The following is a 22,889-nucleotide window of genomic DNA, read 5'->3' on the forward strand; positions in this document are numbered from 1 at the left end:
TCTTCTCTTTACAGTTTCCTGCCCAGCTCTGGATGCCCCTCCTAATGGCAAGAAGTTTGGGAGCAAGTACTTAGTGGACCACGAAGTCCATTTTACCTGCAACCCTGGGTTCCAGCTGGTTGGGCCCAGCAGCGTGGTATGCCTTGCTAACGGTACCTGGACTGGAGAACAGCCCCGCTGTAGAGGTATGATCGACCATTCTGCCCCGTTCTCTCTGTTTTCTAGGTGTGTGTGTGTGTGTGTGTGTGTGTGTGTGTGTGTGTGTGTGTGTGTGTGTGTGTGTGTATGCGTGCATGTGATTCTTCTGTGTGAGTTCAGGTGAATATACTCTACGGTGGTCAAAGGATTACCTCAGGTTTCAGTCCTTGCCCTCAGTGTATTTGAGAGTCAGGATCTCTTGTTATTTGCTGCTGTGTATGCCAGGCTGACTGGTCAGCAAACTTTCAGAGATTCTCTCCGATTCTTATCTCATGATAAGAGTGTTAGGATTACAGTGTGGTGTATGGGAAGGTACTGGAGATCCAAACCCAGGTTTTCACATTTAAGTGGCATACATTTCACCTACTGAGCCATTTTCCCATGCCCCTGGTTCTTCAATCATTCTTCAGCTACAAACCAGGGGAACATCTGACCAGTCTCCAACATCACGAGCAGCATTTTCTCCTTTTCTTATTTTGTTTTTTGAGACAGGGTCTCTCTTCAGAGCCCCAGCTGTACTAGAACTCTCTGTGTAGACCAGGCTGGCCTTGAACTCAGAGATCTGCCTGCCTCTGCCTCCCAAATGCTGGCTGGCTTGCTTTTGTTTTGTTTTGTTTTGTTTTTGTTTTTGCTTTTTTTGGGATAGCATCTTTTAAAGACCTGACCTTAAACTCACCATACAGCTGGTGACAGCCTTGAAAACCTGATCTTGACTCTACCAAAGGCTTAACCTTCCAAAGGCTAAGTTTACAGCTGGGTCAACTGCACTTTGTTGGTGATTGGATCTTATCAAGATTGGTTCTTAGAAGCTGGAGGTGGTGTTGCACACTTGTTAAATTATTTAATTTATTTTATATGTATGGATGTTTTGCCTACATGTACCTTTGTGCACCATGGATTCTTCAGAATCCAGAAGAGGGCATCAGATCCCTTAGAACAGTTGTTAGCGGTCATGTGGGTGCTGGGAATAGAGCCCTGGACCTCTGGTGAGCAACCAGTGTGCTCTTAACCACTGAGCCAGCTCCCCAGCCCCAGAAAGTGTAAACCTTTTTTTTTCCCTTGGTTATTTGAAAGAGGGCTTCTGTGTGTAGCCCAGGCTATCCTGGAACTTGCTCTGTAGATCAGGCTGGCCTCAAACTCACAGCGAACCTCCTACCTCTGCCTCCTAAATGCTGGGATTCAAGACGTACAGCTGGGAAATGCTGGCCCAGACCTTTAATCCCGTCACTCAGGAGGCAGAGGCAGGCAGATGTCTGAGTTAGAGGCCAGCCTGTGCTACAAAGTGAGTTCCAGGAGAGCCAGGGCTATTGACACAAAAGCTGCCTTGAAAAAAGATTGGCTCTAAGCTGGGGTTATCAGCTCCACCCATAATCCTGGCACTTAGGAGGCTGAGTTGGATGGGCTGCCTAGATTATCCTAGACTACAGAGGAAGACTCTGCTTCAAAACTTAAATTTAAAATAATTGGATCTTATCAATGTCAGGTCCTGTGTTTGCCTCAGCTAGGACAGGGAACTAGAAGAGGGGACAGCTGCTCTGCCCTGGGGCTGCCGTCTGCTTGTGGGGCTCTTGGTAGAGTCTGCGGAAGAAGAAAGTCAACTGTCCTTTGGGTCTAGGCTGGGTCTTGGTGTGGACAGCTCTGGCAGAGGTCAGTATGGGAATAAAAGGTTTCTCTGTGGTGGGCTTGAGAACAGAATTGTGTGACATAGAGAAAAGTGAGGCTTGGCACATGTAATTTACTGCTTTTCAAACACCTTTAGACCACAGTTTTAAAAGTTCATGGCTATCAATCAATCGTTTTTAGGCATCCGTGGAACATCTTTTGAGGCAAAATGGCTATGATTTTAGCTAGGGCTAAAGGGAGCATAAATCTTACACAAATGCAAGAGTAGTGTGAGAGGGGACTCGGTGTGAGCTCATTTGAAGTAGGGCTTCTTTATGTTGCCCACTCTCAAATCCTCAGTGGGTACTAGGAATCTAACCAACGGCCTCATGCGTGCTAGACCAGAGCTCTGCCATATGCTACATATGAGACCATGCTAGACCAGAGCTCTGCCATATGCTACATATGAGACCATGCTAGACCAGAGCTCTGCCATATGCTACAGTTGACAGCCCTGAGTACTTAGATCTTGAAAACTATGAGAGCTCAGGAAGCATAATACCTCTCAAGAAGACTGGCAGGAAGAGCCACGGCACCCAGCAGCATCCAAGAGTCCGGTGTCTTTCCGGTGTCTTTCCAGTGTCCTGGAAGGAATGCCGGCTCAAGGGTTGATTACAGGTGTGAGCTCTTAGGCCTCACCAGGAACCATCTAGGCCATAAATCTGAGCCATGCAAACACACCCAGGAGAAAGCCAGTGGCTGGTCTTCACCCTGACTCTGAAGGCGTTCCATCCCATTAAACACCTCATGGATGATAAAAATGCCATCGGAGGGGTGGACATAAGGAATTTTCTTTCATTGCTTTGCGAATCTGTAGTCTTAACTTCCAGGATTAGTCCACTTGGCACCCCCGGGTCCTATTCACCGGGCTGTCTGTGGCCTGATCTGCCTGCCTGTGTTCTGTAGCCTGGACCTCCACATCTCCCTGCCTCTTGCCCTCTCATGGTGACTTTGTGGTCCTCAATGACAGGGCTGACATGGTCCTCTCCTTTTCCCACCTTGTCCCTGGATTGAATGTCCGTGTATCTGTGATGGAAGTCAGCAGTTTTGACTGGAGACCTGAGTTCAATCCCTGGAACCTACATAGTAGATGGAGAGAACCAACTCTTAGAAATGCTTTCCTCTGACCTTCACAGGCATACTGCGGCACATATGTGTGTGTGTACACGCTCATGCTTACACACACAAACACACACACACACACACACACACACACACACAAGATAAATAAATAATTGTATGTTTGTTTGTTTTCTGAGAGGCTGGAGAGAAGGCCCAGCAGTTAAGAGCTCTCACTTACTGCTCTTGCAGAAGACCTGGGTTCAGTCCTCAGATCTCCCCCAGTTACTGAGTTTGGATCCCCAGAATTTGCGTAGAAGTCATGGGCAGAGGTGTATGCCAGTAACCCCAGCACTGGAGAAGGGAGGGACAGGTTCCAGGAGATCCAGCACCCTTTTCTGGTCTTCATGGACACGACACACACGTGATACACAGACACACACTCAGGCACACACATACATATAACATAAGTGAATATTTTCCAACTTCCTCCAAAATAGTAGGTGATAAAGAAAAACATACAGAACGAAGGCAAAAAGACACACACGCCGTAAGACACCGTGGAGCTTTCTTCCCCCCTGGTCAACTCTGTCATACGTATGCATGTAGGTATGTATGTATGTATGTATGTATGTTTGTCATGGTGGATAAGTGAATTCAAATTTCTTGGTATTGAAGTAGCTAGAACCACTAAATAAATAAAATAGTAAGCAAAGTAATTGATAGTGGAAGGCGTAAGGGCTCACGTGAAGCTCCATGGCTGTAGAGCGGCTCGTCTAACCATATAGACGCTCACTGAGGTGGACAGAGTCGGGGCAGGGCTAGCGACCAAGTGGCTACCGTAAGCTAGCTGCATCTTGCTTCATTTGCAAGTTGGATAGAATAAAGTGATGATATGTTTTAAAAATGTTCAAAATGGTATCTGGGATATTTTCCATCTCACTGAGTGTAAGCTGGGCCTGGATACTTACCCTGTACTGATGGAACAAAATACTTGTATGCTACAGCCTACTGGATCAACGTGCTGCTAGGCTCAGCCTCTCCCAGGTTGGCATGCCGTGCCTGTACTGGCACCCATGGGTGCTGTCTTCAGCCAGAGCCCCACAGCAATGCCAGAGGGCTGCTATTGGATCTTCTCAGGGGGCAGTGACAGCCTTGATGATAGGATGAGTCTTAGTGTTGCTGGGGTTGTCAGCATCAGAGCCTGAGCACTGGAAGCCTTTACAGCCTACCTTCGCCCACCCATCCTTGAAGGCCGACTAAACAGACAAGTCATAGTAAAAAACAGGTTTGTTCATGGAAGCCACACTGGGAAGGGGAACAAAAAAGGTGCAGTGACCACCTCACGCAGTCTGTCTCTGGGGTCCTGACATAAACTTTAGATTTAAATAGAGAGCAAAAGGTTTGCATAACGGAACAGTCACTGTCAATGTGTGGCATGGCCACGGTCTTTATTTGGGCTTCAGTCTCTCCCGGGAAGATATGATAAGTTGTCAACTTAAGTGAACCCGTGGGTCTAGAGAGATGACTCAGAGGGTAAAGTGCTTGCTATGCAAGCATAAAGACCTGGGCTTGGAGCCATACCTAAAAGCACCCACTTAAAAGTAGGATATGATGATGTGTGCCTGTAACCCCAGCACTGGGGACTAGAGGGACAGGTGGGCCACCAGAGCCTTCTGGACATCTGGTCTAGCTAAACGATGAACTTTGAGTTCTCAAAAATGAAGATGGAGGGACTAGAAAGATTGCTCAGTGGTTAAGAGCACTTGCTGCTCTTCTAGAAGACCTGGTTTGATTTCCAGAACCCACATGGTGGCCCAAACTGTCTATAATCCAGATTCAGGGCATCCAATGCTCTCTTCTGGACTCCATGGGCACCATAGACACACATGATACACAGGCAAAACACACAGACACAATGCTATTTGCATAAAGTAAACTAAACATGGATGCAATAGAGAATACATTCAATGTTGACCTCTGGTCTCTCACTTAACATATACACATGTATAACATGCACACACATGGGCGCGCGCACACACACACACACACACACACACACACACACACACTAAAGGTCTATCTGTACTCTCTTCCTAGGACACAAGTTCCTTTGGCTGTCCTCAAACTTTATCCTTTTCCTTCCCCCTAGGATGAAATTCCTGGGAGAGTTCCAATTATTGATATCCATTGTCTCGGTACTATGAGAGCCAAGGGGTGGGGGTGGCAATTACAGATGTCTTCGGAACATCTCTCCTGCCAAGGCAGTTCTATTAGGCCGGAGCTCAGCAATCTCGTGACCAGCATTAGACCCACCCCAGCAGCTGCTGAGTGTGCCCAGTTCAGTGTCCACATCAGCAGTTCTGTCGCTGTGTGTTGTGACCATGGGGCACAATAATCTTAATTACAGCTGTTTACTTCAAGACACAAAATGTCAGTGCCAGTGAAACTCTTGGCAACATTGTAATAACTGTCCAGGACTCACTCTGCAGTCAAATGACTGAAAAGAGGGTGACAAACCCTACTTGGCAGAGAAGGAAATTATACATAACGACACTGTTAAAAGATGCAGTGGGCAGTAGAGCTCCAGAATGCCAGTGGAAAGCAGCCATTTGGCTCCCTGAGTTCCCCTTTTCTCTCTGTGAAGGGCAGGAATTTTTTGTTTGTTTTTTGCATTTTGTTGTTGTTCCTTTTGAGACAGAGCCTCATGTAACCCAGGCTGGCCTTGAACTCGGTAAGTACCCAAGGATGACCTTGAACTTCCAAGTCTCTGGCCTCTACAATTACACCCAGTTTTTGTGGTGCTACAGAAGACATCCTAAGCTGTAACGTGTATTTTAGGGTGTGCGGCTTTCTGAGTTGGAGAAGCCATAGGCCTTCATTTTGACCCTTTGGCCCTAGAGGCAACCAAAGGAAGTGTTTGAGAAGTAAAACCCTTTGTCATTTACTTCTATCTTGAGGGGCTTCCCCACATGGGGCCATTCAGTTGCTTCAATAGGTGATCTTTCTCCTGTTTTCATAGTCAGAAAGATGCCAATCATCTTAAATATTTTTTTCATTAAGAAAAAATATTCAGGCCAGGTGTGGTGGTACATTAATCTCAGAAACAGGTGATCTCTACGAGGGCAGCCTGATCTACACAGTGAGTTCCAGGACAGCCAGAGGTACAAAAGACAGAGACCTTGTCTCAATGAAGAAGGAGGAGGAAGAGGAGGGGGAGGAGGAGGAAGAGGAGGAGGAGGAGGAAGAGGAGGAGGAGGAGGAGTAAGAAGAGGAGGAGGAAGAGGAGGGGGAAGACTCCTCCTCGGTCTGGGAGAGATGGCTCAGAGGTTGGGAGAGCACAGGCTGCTGTAGGTTCAGTTCCCAGCACCTACAGGAACCTACACAACCATCTCTAATTCCAGCTTCAGGAGACCCTGACACTGTACACATGTGGTGCCCACAAATACATACAGGCAAAACGGCCATATACATAAAATAAAAACTTTAAAAAAAAAACTTTAAAAACTTAAAAAAATTCAACATCTAAAAATATAAAAGAGCTTATAAACCAAAATTCCATAATTTTCACAAACTAAACTCCTTCATGTCATAAAATATCTAATTAAAATAAAAACTTCCCTATTTCCTTATATATTTGTAACATTGTTTGCATTGGAGCCCAGATCACCACCATATTTCTACCTGGCTGTCCTGTCTCTTACATCCGTCGCCTGGGTCCTCCTACTGAGGTTCTTTGGTTAATTGTTCAAGAAAAATTCAGGGCTGGTTCTCTGAGCTCACATATTTTGAAACAATCTGTTAGAGGGCAGCTCGATTGGGTGTAAAATGCCCATCTCCCCTTTAACTCTCTTGACTCTCTCAGATACTTTGCATCTGTTCGCTACCACACCCAGTTTCATGCAGTGCTGAGGACCAAGCTCGGATCCTGATGCCTGCTAGGCCAGCATTCTACCAACTGAGCCACACCCCAGCCAGGACCAGCAACAGTAGTTCCGGGAAGAGTCTGCCCGAGTCCCCAAAAGTTTCCTGCCAAAGCTGTCATACTGGACCCAAGTTGAACACAAAGAAAGCAAGTGCAAATAAGACATGGCTGTTCACATAACAAGGCCAGTAGAAGGGTTAAAGGGCACGTGTTGCTCTTTCACAGGACCAATGTTTGACTCCCAGAGCCCACATGGCAGCTCACAGGTAACACCAGTACCTGGGGATCTTTCTCCTTCTTCTGGTGAATTGCATTCATGGGGTGCACATACGAATATGCAGGCAAAGGACTCAAACACATAAGATCATAAAATAAATCCAAAAGGAAGCTGAGGAGGTAGGAGGTTCTGTCTTCGCTCACAGAAGAGGAAATTTTAGAGGCAGGACGCTGCTGAAGTTACAACTTACTTCATGAGAGAAAATAAAGCGGGGTGTGGGTGAGGGGCGGACTCTTGTCAAGTCTCACGAAAGCTGGTCTACAAAAACAAAAAGAGAGAAGCTGCTCGCGGTGGCACGCACCTTTGATCCCAGCACTGGGAAGGCAGAGGCAGGCGGATCTCTGTAAGTTTGAGGCCAGCCTGGTCTACAAAGCAAGATCAAGACAGCCAGGGCTCTGTTACACAAAGAAACCAGGTCTCAAAAAACCAACCAACCAACCAACCCTGAAAAAAAAATTAGAGAGAAGGGGAGAGAGAGAGAGAGAGAGAGAGAGAGAGAGAGAGAGAGAGAGAGAGAGGAGGGAAGGAAGAATGGAGGGAGAGGGAGGGGGAAGGAGAGAGACAGAGAGAAATGGAAAAAGAACAACATTTCCATGGACAAAAAAGAATTGCCAGAAAGGCATACTCACAAAACATCAAACAAACAAACAAACAAATAAAAACCCCCAAAATCAAAAGAGAGGCCAATATTTCAGAACAAGCCAGCAGAGCTTTTTAAAATATAAAGAATGCAAAACAACGTCTAGGCTGGGGATACTCAGCAGGGAAAGGTTCTTACTACCAAGCCTGATGACCAATCCCTAGAACTCATGTGGTAGATGGAAAGACTGAACTCTTGAAAGTTACTCTCTAACTGTTCCACTCATGACAGTTATTTGTCCTTCCCCAAAAAGCATTAAAGTAAAGAAATGTCAAAGAAAAATATTTTAAACAGCAAGATACATGAAAGTGAGAAACCCTTAGAAACAAGGTCACTGGGATAATGGGAAATGTGAAACAAGACACAGATCCCAGAGATCAAGCAGAACAAAACAGCAGAAAGGGGCGTTCGAGTGTAGCTCGGATAGCCCGTGCTTGCCTGGTGTGCATGAGGCCCCGAGTTCAGTGTCCCGCATCATATAAGCCTAGAACTCAAGAGACAGAGACAGAAGGTCAGAGATAAAGGTTATCTGGGCTACTTGAGACCTTGGCTCACATACATGCATGCATGCATGCATACAGGCATACATACATACACACACATACATATGCATACATATATTCATGCATACATAATTTTTTAAAAGGAAAAAGAGTGTACATGTAACTGGTCACTTTCATAGAGCAGTGAGGATTCACGAAATGGGAGATGGAAACATGGCTGTGCCCTGCCTTGATTTGCCAGCCCTTCTCATTGTCACTGCCATTGTCCTCTTCAAGTCAAAACTGAATGCCACAGCCGGGGACACACGTGAATGTGATGACAGCTATCCTTCAATTAGAATATAGCTCTTGCCAGCCTGGGCGCCAGGCCACTGAATATCTCTGACTGCACATCAAGATAAGAAGCGCAGAATGTCCGTCCGTCTGGAGCCTGTGAAGAAATGGATATGTCAGGGCACCTGTTCACATCTCTAGCAAGCCGATGTCACACTAGCCCCTCCTGAAGGGTATAGGACCGCTCAGTGTCTTCCACTGGAGTCTTCCAAGGACAGAGAATGGTTGTAGGCATGCCGAGACCAAGCTGAGGGATCTAAATGCTCTCACACTTTCTGGTTGCTTTCCCAGGTCTTCATGGCTTATTGATCTGCCCACTTTCAGAGGGGGTCAGCAGGCAAAGATAGGGTTGGATCTTGAAAGACCTTGGAATAGTGGTCTCAGGGAGCCATGTGTGTGTGATGCCATCCCAGACACATTCCTGGAAACTGCTCATCTGAAAACAGGCTGACTGGGGAAGCATGTGACCAGACTGAGGAGACAGAGGAAGGGAAAACGGTGCCTTCCCTGGCATAAACAGTGTGGACAGCCTGAATCCTTCTGGATGAAATAGAATCTTTTTTTTTTTTTTTTTTTTCTTTTTTTCGGAGCTGGGGACCGAACCCAGGGCCTTGCGAAATAGAATCTTTGAAGTAGTAGCAAGCAGTCTTGAGGGAAGCGAAGGTCCCTGCTGCTGGCCCAGAATGAGGCTATGGCTCTCACTGGGAGTGAAGCACCTGCTTGGCCCTCTTGGGAGACACACAGGAAGGTCGCTGTTAGGCCAGACAGGGGTGTTCTCAGGTTTCCCTCCCTCCCAGGCACTGCAGTTAAATCAGATCAATGGCAAAGCTCCTCCTGGGTGGAAATGGCCTTTGTATGAATGGGCTTAAATGGGGCCTAGGGCATTCATAGCAGCGAAGATGTTATAAAATTACCTTTTCCAAAGTAAGACATCTTATAAATATTTGTTGTAGAAAGGGGACAAATACGAAAGGTATAAATGAGGGACAAATGGACAAATAAAACATGCATGAGCCAAACAGAGAAAAGCCAAAACGCAAGGTAATAGTTTCCTTGTGGGGACAGTACTGAGGATTTGAACCCAGGGCCTCGACCTCCAGTACTCAGCTGCCGAGCTACCCAGTGCTGAGAAAAAACTGCTGAACTTTACGATTCTCTCTCTCTCTCTCTCTCTCTCTCTCTCTCTCTCTCTCTCTCTCTCTCATCTTCTTTCCTCTCCAAAGCTGAGAATGCCACCTGGGAACTAGTCCCTTTAGCAACACTGTGAACTGCCATAGATCCCCTATTGATGGAGCCCAAGGGAGCCGAGTATAAACTTGGAGAATTAATTTTTCTCATCTCTGGATATTCCAGTAGGCCATCCTCTTCCTCCTTTTTAATTTCTTGGAATTTAGCTCCCGTTTGAAAGATGAACCAGGGCCAGGGATGTGGCTTAGTTGGTAAAATAAGCCTCACACGCCCAAGGCCCTGGGTTCCATCCCTAGCATGGAAGAAAAGTGGACATAGCAATACACACCTGTTAACCCTGCACTCAGGAGGCAGAAGCAGGAGGGCCTAGGCTCAGTCTCATCTTTGGCTGTACAGAGGGGAAGTTCAAGGCCAGCCTGGAATCTGCCTTGAAAGAGTTGAAGAGCAGAAGGGCCTCCCTCACAGGTAGATGCCAGCACTTGCCCATGGCTGTGTATATTACACTGTCATAAATTATAGCACCATGTTTCCCCATGGAGCATGGTGGTGTTCTGTCCTGCACACAGAGCCTGGGTGGACACAGTGTAAGGCAGGTACTAGAGAAGCAACGGCCTGCATTTCTGCTCATCAGTCCCCTTGAAGTTCCTACAGAGAGAGGGACAAGTGGGAAGATAGAAAGCTAGGGTGGTGACGGCGTAGTAGTACATGTCTATACCCAGGAGGCTGAGGCGGGAGGATCACAAACTAGGGTACCAACCTGAGCATCATAGTGAGACCTAGTCTCAAAACCAAGCCAGAAGCAAGCCAGACAGGAAGCTGGGGTGCCCCTACAATGTAAGGAAAGCCCTGTTGTTGAGTTTTTGTTTGATTTAGCTCTAGAATCTATAACCGTATGTTGGTATCCTTTCCTAGATACCAGTGAATGCTCCAGCCAGCCTTGTCACAACGGCGGGACGTGTGTGGAAGGTGTCAACCACTACAAATGCATCTGTCCTCCAGGAAAAACTGGGAACCGCTGTCAACATCAGACCCAGGCTGGTATGTAGCCACTGTGGGACTTGGTGAGGATGCTGGTCATAGTCACCGAAGGCAGATGTGGCGGGAACTCTGCCTCTCATAGACTTGAGCTTTTCCTCTCTGGTTCCCACCCACAGGGTGATCCTTCTAGGAGCCTAAGGTGCTCACGTTGGTGAGCTTAGCTCTTGTTTTAATAACCAGAGCTTTGATCCTTCTTTTGGAGAGACAGACTCCGACTTAACATCCTGCAGATTAGGGGCATGGGAAGATGCACTGGGGGTACCTTTGCCTGGTTAGTGCTTCCTCCACCAGGAGAATCCCCTTTCCTTTCAATGTTCCCAGAGAACCCTGCAAAGTCAGCTGTACGAGGTGCTTTAAGACATGAATGAGCAGACATTTGATTACTGAGTTCAGCACATGGCAAGAAAATCTAGGGATAAGGAACTTATGAAGGGTGGGTTGGGGGGCTTCACACTGTTCTCCAGCCCAGAAGTTCAATCCCAAGATGCCTGGCTGTTTTTATTTCTGGGTAGACTCCTTGTGGGGGAAGGGCACTGGGGGATAGTGTAAGATCCAGGGAATAAGAGCTGACAAACTCTTGGGGCTGGAGATGTAGAGCTCACTTTGTGGAGAGCTTTGCCTCCCACGTAGGAAGCCACACATTTGGTTTCTAGCATCACATAATGTTGGGCATAATGGCGTGCATCTGTGATCCCAGCACCTGGGAAGGAGAATCAGATATTTAAGGTCAGCCTTGGCTTCATAGCAGAGTCTGAGTTCAGCCAGGAACACAGAAGACCCTGCCTCAAATAAAAGAAAAGAAAACTATTTTATAGCCTCTATAGCAGCTAGCCCCAGGTTAGGGCTAAATAGTGCACCCACAAGCTTGCTGCTGACTGAGTCTTGACAAAGTGGGACCGGCCGGCCAGGTCTCCTCACAAGGAAGCTGCCCCCAAAGGTTCCCTCCAGCTCGGCTGTCTGGAGTTACCTTCTGTTGAAACAGGGCGGAGGCAGGGCTTTCCTGGAAGGCCACTGACTCTGTTTACAAAGAAGACAGGAAAAAAAAAAAAGATCCCCTTTCACCTCAGTGATGCCCCACTGGCCACTAAATGCCCCTATTGGGGGTCTTCTGCTGTGGGACCTTTGGGTCATTGCTCCTCAGGCCCTGGGATCATTTTATGATTCATCCCCAAGACTGGAGTCTTCACCAGGAATGGAAAGTAAGGAATGGGCAGGTACTCAGGATGAAATGACCCAACAGGCTTACCTAGAACCTTCTTCCCCATTAGTTGGATAACGCATCTCTCCCAATATTTTTTCTAATTTTTAATTTTTAAATAGTGGGTGCATGCCCTCTCTCTCTCTCTCTCTCTCTCTCTCTGTGTGTGTGTGTGTGTGTGTGTGTGTGTGTGTGTGTGTGTGTGTGTGTGTGTGTTTGTGCATTTGACTGAAGTACCTGTGGAAGCCAAAAGGGGGCTCCTGAGTCTGGTTCTGCTGCCTCAGGCTGGCCTTGAATTGGATTCGGGTGATCCTGCCTTGACCGTGAGAATAACTATAAGAATTACTTTTTAAAAATCTACTTACGAGCTGGAGAGATACTTAGAGGTTAAGAGCACTTACTGTTGTTGCAGGGGTAGGCAAGGGTTACCAGCATCCACATGGTGGCTCAAGGCCACCTTTAACTCTCCAGTTCCAGGGAGATCAGAAATCTTCTTTTGGCCTCCAAGGGGATCAGGGACCACAGGAGAGATTTTATACATACATACATACATACATACATACATACATACATACATACATACATACATGTGTGTGTGTATGTATATATATGCACAGATAAAATCTTTTTAAAACCCACCAGGCTATGGCGATGCACCCCATTAATCCCGGCACTCCAGAGGCAGAAGCAGGTGGATTCCCAAGTTCCAGGCCAGCCTGGTCTACAGAGTGAGTTCCAGGATTGCCCAAGGCTACACAGAGAAACCCTGTCTTGGGAAAACTAAAACAAAATCCTTTAATCCATGCAGAGGAAGTTAGAGGCTAGACTGGTCTACATATTGAGTTCCAGACTAGGCAGGATCATGATTTTGTTTATTTGCTTTTAATCCATTTACTTTATCTTTATTGTGGTTAGGAAACTAATTTCGAACTTTGGAAGATGCAAAACTGTAATAATAAAACTAATAATAAAACAGCTACCCAGAAGACATTGAGGAAGCCACAAGCTTGAGAGAGAGAGAGAGAGAGGCTCAGAGTTTTAAATTCTAATGCTCTTCGCATTGTGGGCATTGTACAGATTCTCAAAATGAATCTCAGGCGTCAATATGCCTGGCTGTCCCGCCTTTACATTCCAATTTTACGGGTCCTGTCAAGGTCATAGTCGTTTGGTTTAGGTTAATCATTTGGCACTCCTTCCCTGCTGTACACCCTGAGAGATAGGGTCTCGGGGCGGGGGGAGGGGGGAACAGGCGCTGAGCGTGTCTTCTTCAACAGCGGCCCCGGGCGGTGTGGCCGGCGACTCCGCCTACAGCCGCGCGCCCCGCTGCGCGCAGGTGGAGCGGGAACAGCACTGCAGCTGCGAGGCCGGATTCCACCTGAGCGGCACCGCGGGTGGCCACAGCGTCTGCCAGGGTAGGCTTGGGGAGCTGGGGAGCGGACCTGCGCGTGGGAGGAGACCCGAGTCCTGGGGCAGAGCGCGGGGGTGGGACCAGAAAGTCTCTCTGGGCGTGGTCTCAGTGAGACCGGTGATTTGCCTTTTAGGTAAGGGATGCCGGGATGATCGAAATGAACAGGTAGACTTCAGGGGTGCTCTGGAGAAAAAAAGTGTTCGCCCATTTTGGCCTCCTCATCTACCCGGCTTATCTTCCTACGGTTGGATTCTAGTGGGGTGCCCCAGGCCTTCTCTGAGATGTTATAGACAGCAGATGGAGTATTGGAGTTATGCACTCAGTCTCTAGCATGCACATTCATCCAATTCCATCACTGTTTAAACCTGGAGGGATATGGATCTAATCCCAACACTTAGAAGACGGAGACAGGAGGATCAGAAGTTCAAGCTCATCTTCTGCCACTTATGGGGTAGGGAAAGAAGGAAGCAGCCAGGGGGTGACATGCTTGTCCTCTGACATAGCCTGGAGCTACTTGCCCAAAAGGAGCCCTTTACCCAGTCATGTGCGCTCACCACCATAGCTCTGGTAAACCTCCTATGAGCTGGTGGCAAGAGAGGAGCTTAGATCAATTATGGCAGCCAGGGGCATGGATGTGGGCACAGCCTGAGACTCCTTCCCTCTCAGTTTAGCTGACTATAGAGTTGTTCCACCCTGAGATCTGGCAAATAAAAACACTCGCCACCCCCTTTCGAAGAGGCATCTCAATATACAGGCCAGGCTGGAGATTCTGCTTCAGCCTCCCAAATGCTGAGATCACAGGTCTGCAGCGCCCCAGAGGCTGCAGGGCTCTCTCACTCTGTTTCTCCATTGATGAAGATGATGAGTGTCTGAGTCTGGCTCTAGTCTCTGAGCCGGGTACCAGACTCGATAACCTTTGCAGTTTCCCCATTTACACCGAGCTCCTCTGGGGTCTTCCACATCAGCTCCTCCCTTTGGCCCTCTCCGTCCTAGACTGGGGAGAGCGGTCCTCTGCTCACTGCTCTGTCCAGCTACTTAGTCACAGCTGCTGACAGGTCTGGTTGGTGGAGGCTGTGTAGCCTCCCGGAATCATGGGCACTTTTGTCCCCAGATGTGAATGAGTGTGAGATCTACGGGCAGGAAGGACGCCCCCGGCTCTGCATGCATGCCTGTGTGAACACCCCTGGCTCCTACCGATGTACCTGCCCGAGTGGATACCGGATCCTGGCTGATGGGAAGAGCTGTGAGGGTGAGTGAGACTGTGTCACCCTTCACACCTGGTCACCTGCTGCTGCTGTGACCCCTGCCCTCATCCCTGGTTCCCATTCACGAATGATTAGGTTAAGAGAATCAATGATCTGGGTATACATTTGATCTTTGTCTTAGTCAGGGTTCCTATTCCTGCACAAACATAATGACCAAGAAGCAAGTTGGGGAGGAAAGGGTTTATTCATCTTACTTCCACACTGCTATTTCATCACCAAAGGAAGTCAGCACTGGAACTCAAGCAGGGCAGGAAGCAGGAGCTGATGCAGAGGCCATGGAGGGATGTTACTTACTGACTTCTTCCCCTGGCTTGCTCAGCTTGCTTTCTTATAGAACAAGACTACCCACCAGCTGGAGGAGGTTACAACCCACAAGGGGCTATGCCCTGCCCCTTGATCACTAGTTGAGAAAATGCCTTACAACTGGATCTCATGGAGGCATTTCCTCCTGAGGCTCCTTTCACTGTGATAACTCCAACTTGTGTCAAGTTGACACACAAATCCAGCCAGTACAATCTTGAAAACAAAGTTAACAAGCAGGTCTTCCAAAAGTTGATCACCCAGTGTCTCCTGACCTCATGTGAGTGACATTTCTGGGTAAGGTCACTTCCTCTTATTCAGCAATGCCTAAACCCACAGGCCAAGAAGCCAGCCAGACTCCACTTTATTAGAATCTAAAGGGACCTAGGAGGCTTCATGACCTTGTGTGTCCACATGCTAGTGTCCTCTGACAGGAAAGGTACTTTACAGGTACTGTACCTCAGCATGGCCAGGCTCCACAGCCATGACCATGTGTGGTGGCTATTTGAAGAGAAGCTGAGCCACCAGGGTCAAGGCTCATAAGGGCCTGACTAGTTGTGACTGGAAGGGTTCTTCTACCCATAGAACTGCACCGGGCTGAAAAGAGAGACCATGGCTTCCCAGGCCTCCATTTGCCAAGTTCTACTAAATGTCAGAGTCCTGCAAACAAGAGGGCCTGGGAGCCAAAAGGTGGGAACCTGTGCAGATAATCCAGGCCAATCAATCTCCCAGGAGGGTGGGTTGTAGGAAACACACACACACACACACACAGACACACACACACACACACACACACAGACACACACACAGACACACACACACACCCCTGGCTCAGGCTCTACATAGTGGCTCTCCAGAAGACAGGTCTGAGATTTATCTCTTTCTAGTCATGGTGCAGATAGGGACCGCTATCAGCAGGGAATGTCTTCAGGTAAAGTGGGAGTCAGGAGTAGCAAGGAGAAGCTGAAAGCTGCAGTCACCATCCTCACCATCGGACTAATCTAGCAGACCCTGGGCACAGTAAAAAGAGGCCTCCTGTTACCACACTTCCTCTGAAGACAAATACTGTCTTAGGGTTTCATTGCTGTAAGGAGACACCAAGACCATGGCGACTCTTCCTAAGGAAAACATTTATTGGGTTTGCTTACAGTTTCAAAGGTCTATTACTATCACGGCGGGAAGGATGGCAGTGTGTAGCCAGACATGGTGTTGGAGACAGAACCCGGAGTTCTACACCTTGATCCGTTAGGCAGCAGAAAGAGACCGTGATCCACACTGGGCAGAGTTTGAGCATAGGAGACCTCATTCAAAGCCCGCCCCCACAATGACACACTTCCTCCAACAAGGCCACGCCTCCTGTTAGTGCCACTCCACATGGGCCAAGCACTCCAACACATGAGTCTATGGGGGCCATATCTATTCAAACCACCACAATAGAGAATAATAAACAGATATATCGAATCACCACATTAGCCCAGTCAGGATAGAGTAGCTCCTCTTTGTACATAGGTCAATACCCAAATTCAGTTGAATAGTATCAATCCTATATACACGATGTCCTATAGTATATACCTAACATGAAGTTTAATTTATAAATTAGGCAGATGGAATATTGACAACTAATAGCAAGATAAATAACTATAAGAAGATTTATTAAAAACGAATGAACTATATTTGGCCACAGGTAAGTCAAACCATGTATAAGTTGGGACTGATGTATACAGTTCAGGCTTAAAGGCAAAGTAGGGTCTCCTCTTCCTCAGCTTGGCTCCTAGGTCTTGGAACTTGGGACTCCAGAGGTGCCGCTGGGGACAATGCTGGTGCTTCAGGAGTATTCGCTGAAGTCCGACTCCTCCATGGACTAAAGACACTGAGGGAAACCCAGCTGGCTTCAGACTATGACTCTGAATTACTGGAGGAGAAGGCAGAGAAAAAAGGCAGGGGTGGGCTGGGGAGGGGGTGGTGCTAAGCCACAAGCTTATTTGGTATGTAAAGAGAGAGGTGGCTCCTTGGTGACATCTTGTTGGACTCTAGCCCTAGTCTCAGAGGAGTGGGCAGCTGGAGACTGGTATGAGATGTCCAGATAGCCGTCCTCACATTCACACGTCTACACTTCACCCACCCACCCACTCGTTTATCTTCCACCCATCTACCCACCCACCCACCCACCCATCCACCCACCCATCCACTCACCCACCCACTCACCCACCAACTACCATTCCCACATCATCCGTTTCACAGCATTCCTATGAGCCCATAGTGGATTAGCTGGGCTAGGGAAGAGACAGCCTCCAGCTGGGTCTATGCATTGAGTGTTTGTAACGGGCAGTGAATAGAGACGTCTGCTTTCAGTAGGGGCCGAGGTGAAGGAGACAGACTTTCCTAAAGGTTTGAATCTGAGTGTGAGAACAACCAGGGGCAAGGAGACTCAAGAACACCTGGGGTGGAGAAGGAGGCAGGTGACTGGTAACACACATTTGGTGTTAGCAGGAACCCCTGTCACGTGTCACACCCAGGAAAGGGAGGATGATTCACCACCATAGTCCTACAGAACTTCTGAAGGACCTCGATTCCAGAGGTTGAAAGAAAACAGAATTCCTGACAAGATTCTTGACTTAAGGGGGTAGGTCCCTGGCACTCATAGCCAGGCAGCCTAGCAGAACGAGTGAGCTCCAGGCTCTGTGACAACGTGGAGAAGTGATTGAGGAGCATCAACCTGTAGGCTCTGCACATACGCACACTTGTATGCATGTATACTGCACCTGACACATGCAGAGTAAGGATTGGGTATTTGGAAAATTCACCCCTTGTGGAGTCTATCATTCCATTGCCTATTGGAGTTTCAGGTGGTTCTACAATACAGGAAAGTCAGAAAGATTCACAACCTTCGTTGTATCTCCCGCAATACAGACATTGATGAGTGTGCAGGCCCACAGCACATGTGCCCCCGGGGAACCACATGTATCAACACTGGAGGGGGCTTCCAGTGTGTCAACCCTGAGTGTCCTGAGGGCAGCGGCAATATAAGCTACGTGAAGACATCTCCCTTGTGAGTAGATCCAGGGATGCCCACAGCGGGGACGGGGGAAGATAATTACATCATACATAGGAAATATGAAAGACAGAGATGCTTCTCTGAGCTTTAATTTCCCCTATAACTATTAACTCACATGAAATACAGACACTTTGTTCTCCAAAGGAGAAAGGAGAACCTCTGGGAGTGTGGCCTCTTCAGAGGTAGGGCAGCCCCTCTTGAGTTTTCCCAAGTCTAACTCTATCCATTTGCCTCTGCTCCAGCCAGTGCGAGAGAAACCCCTGTCCCATGGACAGCAGGCCATGTCGCCACCTGCCCAAGACCATCTCCTTCCATTACCTCTCTCTCCCTTCCAATTTGAAGACACCCATCACACTCTTCCGCATGGCCACAGCCTCAATTCCTGGCCACCCTGGACCCAACAGCCTGCGCTTTGGGATCGTGGGTGGGAACAGCCGTGGCCACTTTGTAATGCAGCGCTCAGACCGGCAGACAGGAGAGCTCATTCTTATACAGACCCTGGAGGGGCCTCAGACTCTGGAGGTAGAGGTTGACATGTCGGAATACCTGGAACGCTCCTTCCAGGCCAGCCATGTGTCCAAGGTCACCATCTTTGTGTCTCGATATGACTTCTGAGGATGCCATGGGAATCGGGAGGCTGGGGTTTGAGATCTGGGCCGATTTCTCTTCCCCAAGATCACACTGTGGGCAAGAGCTGTGATGGTCATGTCTTCTCTTTGTCATATTCCTACCTTCTCTACTTGTTCTCTCAGGCTTCTAGAACAATGCTATGGGCTGACGCAGGGGCTGGCACAGGAGAGAAGCCACAAACAGATGCTGTTTCCACAATCACACTACTTTTATTTTTTTCTGCTTTAAGGCCCACCCGTACGCTGTTAGGAGACAGCACAGAATTTCAAAATGCTATGTGAATGACCATGTGAGTTTAACCAGCTGGGGGAGAAGCTCATGGTGTATGCTTGAGACAGTAGCCAACAGTTCTGCATTGAGGTCACCACGCTTTTTCTGGCTAAGCATGTTCTAACTCTGGATGGTCTAATGCCCCTGTGAGCTACCTACCATGATACTTTACCCTGTGGCATTCCAGCCAACCTTCTCATCAGCAAGTTATAGAGGAGACTAGCAACCCCGAGTGGATCCTTCTAGACCAAGGAGTCAACATTAAATCATGGATTTTGTCAGTTTCTTCACTTGAGAAAACACGTGTCTCAAAAACATGACCTGACTTTATGGCTGTGGAAATAGAATCTGTTTCTATTCTCTGCCGATCTGACTTCTCCCTGAGTGTGAGAGCACCTTCTAGGAAGGGATAGTCCTCTTTCTGTCCAGGTTGGACATGGAGGATAGAGAGAGTAAGAGAGGTAATGTGTGAGATTGTTCCATAGTTTTAGTATGGGTCGGTCACGTGGGAGACTGATAAGGATGCCATCCGCCCATGGAGTGTTTAGAATACTTACATTGTCTTTCATCCCATGGTTTCTTCTTTAGTTGGAAAAACCAAGAGTTGGTGTCTTCCACATGAATGAATCAGGAAAACACTGTTGAGCACTGAGAACTGGGTGGGACCATTCCAGTTAAAACTTAAAAGCTAGATGGGTTGAGAGAAGTTTTGATGTCCAAATACATGCTAATCTACTGGAACATTGCTTCATATACATCTTATCCTAAAACTTATTTCTAGAAGATGGGACAGGGAGACTGAGTTTGAGGGCAGTATGGATGACATAGTAAGACTATGTTTCAAACAAAACAAGACAAGAGGCTACAGTTCAGTAGGAAGAGTTACTGTCAAGCATGCAAAAGGCCCCAACTTCATTTTCTTGAACTGCATAAAGCTGAGTGCAGCTGTCCATATCTCAGCTACATAGCCAGTCTGAGAGTTTGTACCTGGCCTCTTTTGTGAGACAAAGTATGAGAGCCTTCCCATGGCTTCTGCTGCAGTTTCTAGCAACAACAAGGGCCTAAAGATCTGCTTTTCCAGTTTGTTACATGACTCATTAAAACAATATTCTAGAAAGCTTGTGTTTCTAGATCAGAAGTTCTCAACCTGTTGGCCAAGACCCCTTTGTGGGGGTTGAATGACTCTTTCATCAGGATCATCTAAGACCTTCGAAAAACACAGATACGATTCATAACAGTAGCAAAATTACAGTCATGAAGTAGCAATGGAAATAATGTTATGGTTGGGGTTGGGGGGTCACCATAACATGAAGAACTGTATTAAAGGCTGGCAGCATTGGGAAGGTTGAGAAACACTGTTCTAGATGGTAATATGGTATATGATATTGACACTGGTGTCAAACAGGCCCTATGATAAGTAGTATTTTCTTCACCAAGATCAGTCAACATCAAAGCTGCCTCCCACTTAGCAAATCACTCAGCTTCAGTCCCTATGGTCCCAAAATATGAGTGCATGATTGCTTCAGACTCTGTTGTGTGGTCTATACTTAGAACCTTCTTCCTGGTCTCTCTTCTGTGTTAGTAGACTTTCTGTTACTATAGCAACACAGCTATGACCATCCACTCATGAGGAGAAAGGGTTTATTTTATTCTCCCAGTCAACAGCCCATGATCCGCTGGCTCTCTTGTTTTGGGGCCATGCTGAGGTGATTGGCAGGAAGCACAGCAAAGCATGTTTAACCTCGTGGCTGGGAGTAAAGAGCCCAGAAGACCTTGTCTAATAATTAGCTTCAAGGACACACCCTCAAAGACCAAAGATCTCCCACTAGGCCCCACCACTCCCTGGTGCTTCTAAATACACGGGCTTTGGCTTTGGGGGAGACATTTTGGATCCAAACCACAGCAGTGCTGTTTGCCTTCCCCTGTAGACAGCTACTGCTGGATCTTCTTAAGGCTGAAGTCTATGTTAAGTCAATGTGACAAGTTGTCAACATGTATTAGTTTACATGTCTTTCTGGCAATACGGATCCAAGTACTGCAAATGCACAAACTGGAGTAGCATAAGGAATCCCTTGTGCCAGCATCAGCCCCAACCATCAACACCTGCCAATCACTTACTCCCACTCCACCACATGAGGACTTTGAAGGAGGTCCTAGACATGATATCATTCCATCTGTATTTCATCATGTGTTTCTAAAGCACTTCTCTAAAGCATGACCTAAACATTATCTGCAGTCAACATCATCTACAACTGTACCAGCAGGGCCTGCAGGATGGCTCAGCAGGTGAGTGATGGTTGCCGAGACAACCTGACTTCATTCTCCAGGAGCTCCATGGTTGGAGAAAGAGAATCAACTCCCCTAAGTTGTCCTCTGACCCCCACATGTGTGTTGTGGCATACTCTCATCTGTGTATATACACATATGAATAAATAAATAAATAAGTAAATAATATGATTAAAAAAACAGAGATTTGACGATGATTCCTCACTACCTCTAGCCCTAAAATCACTGTTTAAATTTCTCTGAATGACTTGGGTTTTTCTTTGCTTGGTTTGATCATGTGGTACAATCTATGGATAAGTTTGTAGCAGAGATTTTCACATTTCAGCATATATTACATGACCTGGAGGCTTGTTAGAAGGTAGAATATTGGATTTTTTTTTTTTTTGAGACAGTGTTTCTCTAAGAATTCCTGGTTCTCCTGGACCTAGCTCTGTAGACTAGGCTGGCCTCAAACTCAGAGATTCATGTGCCTCTGCCTCCTGAGTGCTGGATTTAAAGGAGTGGGCCATCCCTGACAGCCTCCGGATTGTTTATTATTGTAGAATTTCTCACACTATATACTCTTTTGATGTGCTTCTCTGTCCCCTCTCTCTCATATACAACTGCGGATCTATTCAGAGATTTACTGAGATTTGGATTGGCTTTATTCTGAAGACGACTTTACTGATAATGATGGGTACCTAAGTAGAAGTCACACAGTATCTCTCCTTTTTAAAAATAAATTTTATTTTATTTGAGGCTGGAGATATGGCTTAGCAGTTAGGAGCACTTGTTGCTTTTGCAGAGGACCTGGGTTCAGTTCCTAGAACCCATATGGCAGCTTGCAAGTTCTGTAATTCTAGTTCCAAGGGATCCAACCCCCTCTTCTAATCTTCTCAGGCACCAGGCATACATGTGTTTCACATACTTGCATACAAGACACACACACACACACACACACACACACACACACACACACACACACTGTAAAATACTTTTTTTAGGTCAGGTGTGGTGGTGCAAATCTTTAGTCCCAGCACTCAGGAGGCAATGACAGGCAGATCTCTATGAGTTTGAGGCCAGCCTGGTCTACACATCGAGTTCTAGGCTAACCATGGATACAGAGTGAAACTGTCTCAAAACAAAACAAAACAATAATAATTTTACATCTTGGAAAATATCTCCCAGAAAAACATCACAAATCCTGCTAGTTACAATCATCCTTTCATGGTTTGTTTGTTGTTTCTTTTGACCTTAAGTTTGTTGTCACCAAGCATGAGTGTGGTGTGCTTTTCTGGATCACTTAAAATAATTCTTTGTGGCGATGGCTCAGACTACAGGCAGAACAGTTGTAATTCATTTTGCTAAAATTTTAAAATGTTTCACTTATTTATTTATTTATTCCCGAGGGGGTGGCGTGTAGCACAGCACACCTGTGGAGGACACCTTGTGGGACGCAGTTCTATCCTCCCATTACATAGTGGCCCCAGGGGTCAAACTCCTTAGGGGTCACCAACCTTGGTAGCAAGTGCCTTTGCCCACTGAGACACCTCATTGGCCTGAAACTTTTAGCAATTGTTTGTGGGTTTTGCTTGTTCTTTAGTTTAATTAAATTTACGGTGTGTGGGTGTAATCCTTGCGTGTATGTCTGTCTACTACGTGTGTGCCCAGTGCC

At 47.1% G+C, this 22,889-nt stretch overlaps 1 protein-coding gene across 1 annotated transcript in view; it reads left to right on the forward strand.

The window, feature by feature from the left end:
• The window catches only part of Fbln7 (fibulin 7), a 35,070-nt gene extending 15,826 nt beyond the window's left edge, over nt 1-19,244 (forward strand). Inside the window, exons 3-8 of the mRNA XM_032904184.1 lie at nt 15-185; nt 10,698-10,823; nt 13,296-13,433; nt 14,541-14,678; nt 17,905-18,043; nt 18,292-19,244. Coding sequence (XP_032760075.1) covers nt 15-185; nt 10,698-10,823; nt 13,296-13,433; nt 14,541-14,678; nt 17,905-18,043; nt 18,292-18,664 — 1,085 coding nt within the window. The 3' untranslated portion in view covers nt 18,665-19,244. The remainder of the gene's footprint in view (nt 1-14; nt 186-10,697; nt 10,824-13,295; nt 13,434-14,540; nt 14,679-17,904; nt 18,044-18,291) is intronic.
• The last annotated feature ends 3,645 nt before the right edge of the window (nt 19,245-22,889 follow it).

Source organism: Rattus rattus, chromosome 5 (assembly GCF_011064425.1).
Source record: "Rattus rattus isolate New Zealand chromosome 5, Rrattus_CSIRO_v1, whole genome shotgun sequence".
In the NCBI taxonomy this organism is placed as follows: Eukaryota; Metazoa; Chordata; class Mammalia; order Rodentia; family Muridae; genus Rattus; species Rattus rattus.